Raw genomic sequence first — 10,207 nt, forward strand, 5'->3', positions numbered from 1 at the left:
ATACTACAGATCTACGTTTTGTTTCGGGATCTTGCACCTTCTCTATTGCTAACCAGTGCACCCACTGTGTATTTGAGAAGACTGTCGCTATGGCAACGTAATGAATGAATTAATACGTCACTTCCTAGCAACGTGAACGCAAGTGATGACGTCATATCATACGTGCCCTATTTCACACAGAATTAATTATTAGTTCATGCTTCGAATTGTACCAGAACAATCCTAACAACTATATATAATTTTCAAATGGATTGTCACTAATAAAGCAGCAAATTTGTGTGTTTTTTTATACTTCTGATGTTAATTTCATGTTGATGTTAAAATGTGTTTTTTATTCCAGTAATGTTCTATGCTATGAACTCTATCTGTCGTTCGAAGCACGCCGTCAACCTTGGCCACGCCCAAAACGTCACCCTCGCGCGGTCATTGCCCAACGCGTCACGCACACGGAGCGCTTTGATTGGATGAGAGACGAGGATTCTGTTAGATTGACAAAACCCGGTTGCTTGGCGATACAGGTTGGACCACACTTTAAATACAAATGTTTTGTATAAGTGTAATATGTGTTCTAGTGTTAATATGTCTTTAAGGCACAACTCTGCAAAAAGAAAAGTCTTATTTAAAATGCATTTCGAACGCAAAGTTGCATGAGAAAGTGAAGTTGCTAGCTAATAGAATTGTTTGCTGTGTGGCAGGACTGTTGTCTAACTAGCAGAGCAAGTTGTGCTAGTTCTGGTAGAGTCTGATAACTAACTTTAGTAACTTTCTTTAATGTCTGTCATGGCCGTGCAGACTTCAGTTTGGTCAGTTTATGATGTTTAGTCTTAGTTTAAAGACGTAATTGTTAATATGAGGTTATACTCCTGTAACATACTGTACCTGAATAACTGCATACTGATACTAAACATGCTACTTCCTTGCCTTAATCTTTAAAACCAGTTAAAATGAGCATATTCTGGTCGTGATTGGATATCACCTGCAGGAAAGTTGTATTAGTACCAAAAGATTATTTGCACACTGGCTGTGGAATTTATTTGAATTAACTTTTAGAAAAGACAAATACATTAAAAATGTTTTACTCTGAACCTCGAGCCATAACTGCACTGCTGTCTTCAATTTCATCAGAAGTGAATCTTCATCTTCGTAGGTCTTTTTTCAGGGGAACAAACAGGTGACCGGCCAATGCAGCAAGATCAGGACTGTAGAGTGGATGCTTGAACACTTTAAAATTGAGTTTGTCAAAGATGCCCAATCAAGAGCAGAATGCCTGATTTTTAAAAGTCAACAGATATCCTGTCGCCAACTTGCGGATCACACATATTTGTCTGTGGGAACTGTACACAATCGTTTACCAACACCACTTGAACGTTACAGGAACTCAGCTGCCACATCACCTGTACAGTCTTGACCTTGTTCCAAACTGTTTTGCACATATATGGTCCATTAAATAAGTTCAAGCACTAGTGAAACACTGTGATGAATGTATTAGTGAAGCAGGGAATTATATAGAGAAATACAGAGTTTTTTCATTCTCATATCTGTATTCTATTATAGTGCAAAATCAAAAGTCTTGGTTTGACTTGAACATCCCTTAATGTACATTGTATGTTCCTCATTGTTACTTTTGTTAAAGCTTATCTTTATTTCTGGTTTGTTTAATAGGGAGGAGAACGGGATCCTAGGCTGCAGCGTGATTGAATGGTCCAATGACCATGACCACAGACCAGGAGCCACCAGTCACTGCAAAACTGTTTCACCTCATCTTCCTCTCCACCTTTTGGGGCATGCAGATATGGGTCACCTTCATCTCGGGTAAAAGTCTGTTAATGTAAATCTGCCTTCAAGTAGGGAAATTGCACATTCCATACTGTAAGAGAAGCATCCAAAATCTGTTCTTGTGGTTCAAGCTTGTCAATAATTGTCTAACGGGTTGTTAATTATTTCTTCTTAAATTTTTTTTTTTTTAATTGCTTGTGTTGTTTAAGGATTCGTCATGGATAGCCATCTAAACAGACACACCTACGGCTTTATTCAGAGTCGACTCTTCCCTTTCTACCTGCACATCGGCTCAGCCTGTGCTTTCTTCAACCTTGCTATTTTTGCCATGTACCATCCCAGTGACCTGCTGGATGATAAAGAGGCCTTTCAGGTGTGTAACATGGGCTACACAAGAAGCTTGCTCGAGCTTCTTCAAACAAATGTAGTGTTGGAGAATAAGTGCAGAATTTACATTTTGGATCAACTCAGATGTACAGTGCTTTTCTTAAAATAGCGGTATTACGGTATGTGTTTTTAGTTTAACCCTACAATAAAGATCAGGTTACCAAAGCTGGTAAATTTTCTTTGTACTCATAATAAAACCTTGAGTATTAGCTGATTCAGATACAGTGGATTGCTTGGTCTGCAAACGTTTTGCAAGATAAGCAAAATTAAAAATAATTTTTAACTTGATAAACGAGCAAGGACTGGATATACTAGTAGTATGAATGCGCTTCATTTGCCGAGGGTCATGTGATCGCAACTGAGCCAATGGTTCTTCTCTTTCTTGCGTGCTGTGGAATTGTGGGTAATCGTCTCCCATGCTCAGTCTTCACGTGCCGTGTGTGTGCATTAATATTGTGTCCAAGTGTAGTAACTGTTCCTTAGTAACTGTAATGCAACAATGGCCCCCATAAAGAAAAAGGTTTAAAGGACTATAGCAGTGTGGGAGATGACTCTGTTTAACGACTATGCAACGTCACATTTCTATGAAATAGAGGCAAAAGCAAGTATCATTAGAGAGGTTTCTTGTTAAAGAAATTTACCAACAGAGCAGTGATTCCGTTGTGCATGCGTGTGCGAAAGTCACATTATCCCTCCTCGCCTCTCTTGTCTGTTGTTACTTCAGCCACGTTTTTTTTCAGCTGGAAAGTCCAGGTTAATTTGTTTTCTTTTTATTTTACATTTTGTATTCATTATTATTTTTATATGAATGTTTTTGTGTTGTGGAATGAATCATCTGAGTTTCCGTTATTCCTTGGGGGAAAATTTGCTTTAATATACGAATTAAGCTCGCAATCCATGGTAACTGTACTTATTTTATATTGTTTTCTTTAAAAACTAACAAAGCTTTATTTTTTATGTTTGTTACAATTTAAAGAAAATATTCCCGATTGCTAAATACAGTACAGTAGGGGGCTACTATGTAGGACAACTTTCACACACTCGCGCGCAGAATCACACTACTGGAATCACTTCTCTAAACAGATTCCTCTCCCGAACTGCTACAGCCTTTTTAACTTTTTTTTTCTTCATAAGGGCCGTTGTTGCAGTACAGCTACTAAAGAACAGTCACTACACTATAACTTTCTATTGTAATTCACTCCTATCACACAGGATGCTGTGCTGTCTGCCAAAGTGTTAATAATCCTATCACCTGTAATATTATAGAGGAACTGGAACATATTAAAACTTCACATGCAAACATGCATAAATTTATATTGTATATGTTTTACATATATAATATACCACCACTACTGGTTATATGTGGATATCCAATATATTTCCTTTGGTATCCAATTTGTACTTTTTGCTGGTGTCATCCTGATATGGATCCTAAGTATCAGTTCATTGCCATGTCTAGTTTTTCCTGTACACCTGATTCAACTAATCAGCATTTTACTTTACTACCTCAAGTAAGTTTGTTAAGGTTCAACATGTATCATTTTTATTTTCATCCCTCTGTCTGTGTCATTCTCTATCTCTGAACAGATCTTTGTTTTCTTCGTGTGTGTGACTGTGGCAGCCTTGAATGCTCAGTGGTTTGGCCAGTTAACCTCAGAGATCATGGCGGACATGCACATGATTGAGCAGGCATGCGGGCTTGGCCAGGACATCGGGCTCTCATCCAACCGCGAAGCCTACTCCAAACTGTGCAACAAAGACCCCAAGTACAAGAAGCTGAGCAACCAGCTATGGCTTTACCACCTCCTCTCATCTCTCTGTAACCTCTGCTGTATTGTGTGCAATGGCTATAGCCTTTATTACCTGGCAGAAAACCTGACAACACTTTAATGTTCAGTCAGATCATTTTTGCACACAACAATGCAGTTTATGCCACATTTGTGCACTTAATATGTCTATAACCTGTCTAAATGCTGATAATGTAGTTGTTAGAATTTCTTGCTCTTTCTTTAACTTTTTTGTACTATTTTTTGTTGTACTATAGTATCTAGTGTAATACAGGTCATTGGCATACTTGCACTTATTTGATGCATAAGATTCATGGTGACAGTTTATAATTAGGGGTAGCTATTATAGCATATCAGAACTTATGATTAATGCTGGATATATATATATATATATATAATGCTGGATATATATATGTATAAAGGTTTGGATATTAACAAAAATGCATTGCCACCACGGAGCTACATAAACGATTTCAATAATTAACAGGCACTCATAAATTATTTAACACAGGACTATGAAGGAATACTTTAATAATTTTTTAAAGGTCAAATCAGCTACTTCTTATTGGGGTTAGTAATTAGGTAGTTCAGGGTTGTAAATGTCGAAGGTGGATTAATCACTTTGTTGGTGCTGGTTGGGACAAGAATATTTTATGGTCAGTCTACTATAGTGATTTTGTCTTTTAACAGTACATGGGCCTGGACAAGCATACCAGGACAGCTTGCCTTATGGGTTAGCAAAAAATATCACATGTTTTCAACTGACAATACCTATTGTGATGTAATTTATATATATTTTATTTATATGTGTATGTATAAATTAAAAGTTCAATTATCTTGAATATTGTTAACATGATCTAGTTCTGTGTATTGTTAGAATAATCAATTTTATGAGGGGCTTTCAAGTTAAACTGGGACATTTAATTTTGCAGAATAAAAGAACACCCTTTATTTCCCTTTATATGTATTCCTGCTACATTAATGCACTTATCTAAGCATTTCACTAGTGCTTGGATACCAGCAAAGTAGAAAGTTTTTTCAGTACACCAGTGCCATGATCAGCTTTTTTTTTAGTAAGTGAGTTTGTTAGAGCACAAAACACAGCAATTTTCAGGACAGAGTTTAATTTAGTTCTGAGCTTTTTGATATTTCTGGAGTAAATTTATAGGAATAACCAACATATAGTGTCTTGTTAAGGTAGCAGGCCATCACGTGGCTGTTTTAAATCAATTCAATTTTATTTGTATAGCGCTTTTAGCAATTGTCATTGCCGCAAAGCAGCTTTACACAATCAAAAGACTTATTTAAGTTTGTAATTTTTAATGGCCCAAATGTATGGAAATGGAGTTCAGGAGTACAGCCTTCTTTATTAAAATGTTGGCACCATTCAAATGTTTTCCTGCAGCTAAGAGTATCATCACAGTACTTTGCTTGAAATGGCTTTATGTCTTTATTCACAAGAAATTTCATCAGAATTCCTGGTTTGACTTGAACACCACTTGTAATCGTCAGCATTCATTACGAGTAAAAAGCAGTATTGTATGTCATTTGAATAAGTTCATTTAAAGCCTAAAATAAGTCAAACGTTTGTATACAACGTTGGTGCCACTGTTTCTTAGCAGTTAACATTGTGGCCTTTCACCTCCAGGGTCGAGGGTTCAATTCCTGCTGCGTCTGGATTTTGCATGTTCTCCCTGTGCTAGGTGGGTTTCCTCCTACAGAAAGTAATACATTCTGTATTACTGCTGGACTTGTGAAACCTTTTCTTACATATAAAATAAAATAAAATGCAGCCTGTTTTCAGAAATGGACAAATTGAAATGCTTTGCTTTCCCCAGATCTGCCTTGTCATGCAGGTTGAGCAGGCTACACAACTTCATGGCCATTAACTGCTCTGTTCACACCCAAAGCAGAAATGCCAGTGTTGTACACCAAAATCAGATATGTATTTTCTGGTCCAGTTTATTTACTGTATCGAAGAAATGTAAAAAAAAAATATCTGTGGAATTAAAATACCAATGAAAACTAGTGTACTAACAAAATAATAATCTTTATTTGTGTCATAATGTAGCTGCGATTCATCTTGCCTTTAAAGAATTTAGAATACATTGTGCAATTAAGTAATACAAGGCTGGAGATGCTTTAAATATATCCCTGGAGCTAAGGGGTTGCCGATTGATAAAGCTAATGAGCCAGCGGCAATGATTTAATTTCAGTGATGATGCATGCAAAATCATTTTTATCATATCTCTTACGAGTTATGTTTATCAGTGTGGTGCATAATACAGATGTGTTTGCAGTGGTGCTGGTGTATGTTTAATGCTGCTGGATTATTTTGCAATTGTTGAGGTGAATTATGATTCTTAAATTATGCTAGAGTACTGACAAGTAGTTACTTTTTCTTACTTTAAAAAAAATAATAAAACTCTGGTACTAAACAATTAACTCTGATTTAATCTCTTACTTAAACCACCAAAAACATAAAAACACAGCTACCCTTTTTTTTTTTTTTTTTACTCGTGAACAACAGGGGTACAATGGGATTATAGACTTTTCCGGTAACGTGAAAAATCACCAGTCTTTGAGGTGGAGTAAGAAGCAGCACATGTACCGATGAGTGTTATTCCACCTAAGGAGTGCTGCATGGCAGGGCTTAAAATACTCCTGAAATAGACATTTGAAAAGTGACGGTGCATCATTCTATTTAATGCAGAATTATGACATTGGATAGGGAAAGAAAAGCTAATTTTTATTTTCATTATTATTATTGTAATATCAATTCCACAAACATTAAAGCATGTTTACAGTATAGTCATGAAAAAAGTACACTCTTTCAATGCTATATTTTATATACTGCCTGGCAAAAAAAATTTAAAAAATCACACACTGAAGAATTTTTTTGACTGCCTTTAGGTTTGATTATGGTGCACAGTGTGGTAGTGAATTCATGTGTAATTTTTTCTGTGCTCATGTTCACTAGAATGTGGCATGATATAAATGTGTCTGCAGTGGTGCTAGTACATGTTTAATGCTGCTGGATTATTATGCAATTGTAAGGGTGAATTATGAGTCTCGTCTCTGTGTGCCATTTTCTCGCAAACCTTGACCATTTATGACATCACCAAAACTCTACATCATTTTGGTTTGGATTGAATTCCTATTTAAGGTAATATTTTGTAATATTGCTTTCACTCCTTCCTACGCCTCCAAAGGAAAATCTGGATGGGGTGGAGCCTTCGAAGGAAAATCTGGACGGGGTGGAGGGGCTGAAGGAAAATCCGGACAGGGTGGAGGGTCTGAATGAAACTGGGTGGTAAAGGGTGGATGGTGAGGAGAACGTAAATCCAGATTGGGATTGAGTAGCAGGTGATGAGGGGATCACAAATGCAAATGGGTTCATGGGGACAGGTTTGTATTTAAAAGATGCACAATCAGATGGATCAGGATACAATTTCGTTTCCTCAATTTGCTTTTTAAATTTTTGGACCAATACCTGAACACTCTCAAGTGAGTGTGGCATAGTAATGTTTATGCTGAGAGTGGTCTCATGTAGACTGACATCATGAAAAGACTGGAAAATCTACAAGGGAAAAAAAGACAAAAATAATATTTAATTCCAAACCGAAATAACACCTTGATGGCTGTACAGTGAAACCTTGGATTGCGAGTGCCTTGGTTTGCAAGCGTTTTGCAAGACAAGCAAAAAAAAATTGCATACATTTGAATTTGGTAAACGAGCGGGGCCATTAAATACGAGTAGTACGAATACGCTTTGACTGCCGAGCTCCACATGATCACAACTGAGCCAAGGCTTTTCTCTCGTGCTGTGGGATTGTAGGTAATTGTCTCCCATGCTCGCTGTCAGTGCACATACATCAATCATATAGTCAACATCCATGCATGTGTGTGCTGTTTACTATAACATTTTGACCGTGTGTGTGAGTGCGCGCAAAGCATTTTTTATTATTGTGTGGCTAAGTGTAGTGACTGTTCTTTAGTAACTGTACTGCAACAAAGACCTCCAGGAAGAAAAATAAAAAAGGCTGTAGCAGAGCGGGTGATGAATCTGTTTAATGAAAATGCAACGTCTTCCACAAAATTCTTAAAAGGAGGCAAAAGCAAGTGTCATTAGAGAGGTTCCTTGTTAAAGATTTCAGTTTCTAGAGTCTCTAACTCGCATTTAGAAAGCAGTGATTCTGTTAGTGTATGTGAGTGTGTGTAATTTAGTGTGTGCCGGTGTGTTTGAACACTGTCTTTCATGGTGGCCCCCCTTCTCCACCTCCTTCTTCTCTCGTTTCACATCAGCCACAATTCCTGTGCAGGTTAATTTGTTTTATTATTATTTAAATCATTTTTACTTTATAGTTTGTATTAATTATTTTTATATGACTGTTTTTGGTTGTGGAACGAATCTTTTGTGAAATGAAATTCATATGACTGCTTTGATGTACAAGCACACCTCCGGAACAATTTATGCTCGCAATCCAGGTTTAACTGTAACTGCTGTAATACCCAGATGTATATGTTACCTGAAAGTAAAGAAGGTCATCTTGTGTCTGTGAAAGTTGCTTAAGCTCTTCATTTTTCTTCTTTAGCTCAGCAATTTCAAGCTCCACTTGCCTCATATGTTCTTTGGCGCATTCAGTTCAAATTCCTCTTGAGCTCTGATTTGGTTTGTCACCTCTGAACATTTTTTCTCAATAGACTGGATAAGCTCATGAAACATCTTTTTGGTGTTCTCTACTGCTACTTGTGCAGAACACTGTCAGGATGGGCAAAAATGTTTTTTTTTTTTTTTAATCTTTTATCAAAGCTTTAAAGTGACTCTTTCTGCAATGCCCTTACCTTAAGTGACTCCATAGATTCAGCCAGGTCAAGGCATTCTCTCTCTTTCTCTCCAGAATTCTCTGTGTATATTTGTTTTGGGCCTCTGCTACCTGTTTCTGTGGTGAATTTGACGAACATTATTTTTTTTCGTTTACAAAAGACTATAAAATGTTAATATGAAGGGTGTTCAAGTCAGACTGGGACTTTTAATTGTGCAGCATAACATAACATATGAGAGTAAAAATCCAAAACTACATACTGTAGCCCTGTGTGACAATGGGTTTGCCTTTTAACTTTAGGCAAACCTAATAGCTGGTTGGGCCACCCTTAGCAGCAACAACTGCAATCAAGCGTTTTCGATAACTTGCAATGAGCCTGTTACAGCGCTGTGGAGGAATTTTGGCCCTCACATGTAATTCCACCACATTAGAGGGTTATCGTGCCTGAACCGACTTTTTAAGGTCATACAACATCATCTCAGCTGGATTCAGGTCTGGACAGGTCTCTTCATTTTGTTTTTCTTCAGCCATTTAGAAGTGGACTTGCTGGTGTGCTTTGGATCATTGTCCTACTGCAGAACGCAAGTTCACTTTAGCTTGACGTCACTAACAGATAGGCGGACATTTTCCTTCAGGATATTTAGGTACACAGCAGATGTACACCTAATGTACACCTGTAGGTACACCTGCCATTCATGTCCTGCACGTGTCAATTATTTTGCAACTGCAGTGCAAGCAAAATTGTTCTTCTTGATCAATTTAGAATGAACGAGTGTAATAGTTACCAGTTAAAGGTAAAAATAAGCTGATCAAAATAACCTGCTTAAATGTAATGAGTAATATTATTATTTCAGATTGAAGCTCTCATCTCTGATTGTCTTTCTGTATGGCAGAACTTTCTGTCTTACTCATTAATACAATTTTGCAAGGTTGAGTACCAGTATCTGTTGGAGCAGGTGCTTGTTTACATTGAACAAGTAGCTTATTTTAAAGTAGAACATAAAATCTGCCACATAAGTGTTTATATCATTGTTTTAACTTAACATTTTGAATTCACTTATGGGTCAGGTTAAACTTTAGGCAGATTCTGCAGTACTGAAAAGGCTTTATTAAATTCTGCCAGTGGGTCGATTTAAGATGCGCCCACAGTTTGACGAATGTGCAGTACGAGGTCAAAACTTGCAGTTTCTAATCTGGCACATAACTGCTCATAACTTAACTTCTACTTAACATTTTGATTTATTGACGTAGGTTTAATTTCAGGCAAAAACTTAAAGACTGGCATTGTTTCATTAAATTCTGTCCAGCTACAGTAGTTTTGCATGATGTTGTGACAAATTCTGGCAGGCCATGCAGACAAACAGACAGACAGATGGACAGAAATTTTTCTGTGACTGGTTTTGGGACCTCCGATGTATAAAACAGAAAGAT

The 10,207-nt window shown here is 37.1% G+C and overlaps 1 protein-coding gene and 1 pseudogene across 1 annotated transcript; one reads left to right on the top strand and one right to left on the bottom strand.

Annotated features, from left to right (window-relative positions):
* Window positions 1-445: 445 nt before the first annotated feature.
* On the top strand, window positions 446-4,792 carry si:ch211-121a2.4 (transmembrane protein 205). The gene is made up of 4 exons (XM_053489211.1): window positions 446-518; window positions 1,663-1,812; window positions 1,986-2,149; window positions 3,751-4,792. The coding sequence occupies exons 2-4, from the start codon at window positions 1,707-1,709 to the stop codon at window positions 4,051-4,053; spliced, it is 573 nt and encodes a 190-aa protein (XP_053345186.1). The 5' UTR covers window positions 446-518; window positions 1,663-1,706; the 3' UTR covers window positions 4,054-4,792.
* Window positions 4,793-6,064: 1,272 nt separating this feature from the next.
* LOC128514637 (uncharacterized) lies at window positions 6,065-9,307 on the bottom strand (annotated as a pseudogene).
* Between the last annotated feature and the right edge of the window lie 900 nt (window positions 9,308-10,207).

The sequence above is a fragment of the Clarias gariepinus genome, chromosome 27 (assembly GCF_024256425.1).
Source record: "Clarias gariepinus isolate MV-2021 ecotype Netherlands chromosome 27, CGAR_prim_01v2, whole genome shotgun sequence".
Taxonomy (NCBI): Eukaryota; Metazoa; Chordata; class Actinopteri; order Siluriformes; family Clariidae; genus Clarias; species Clarias gariepinus.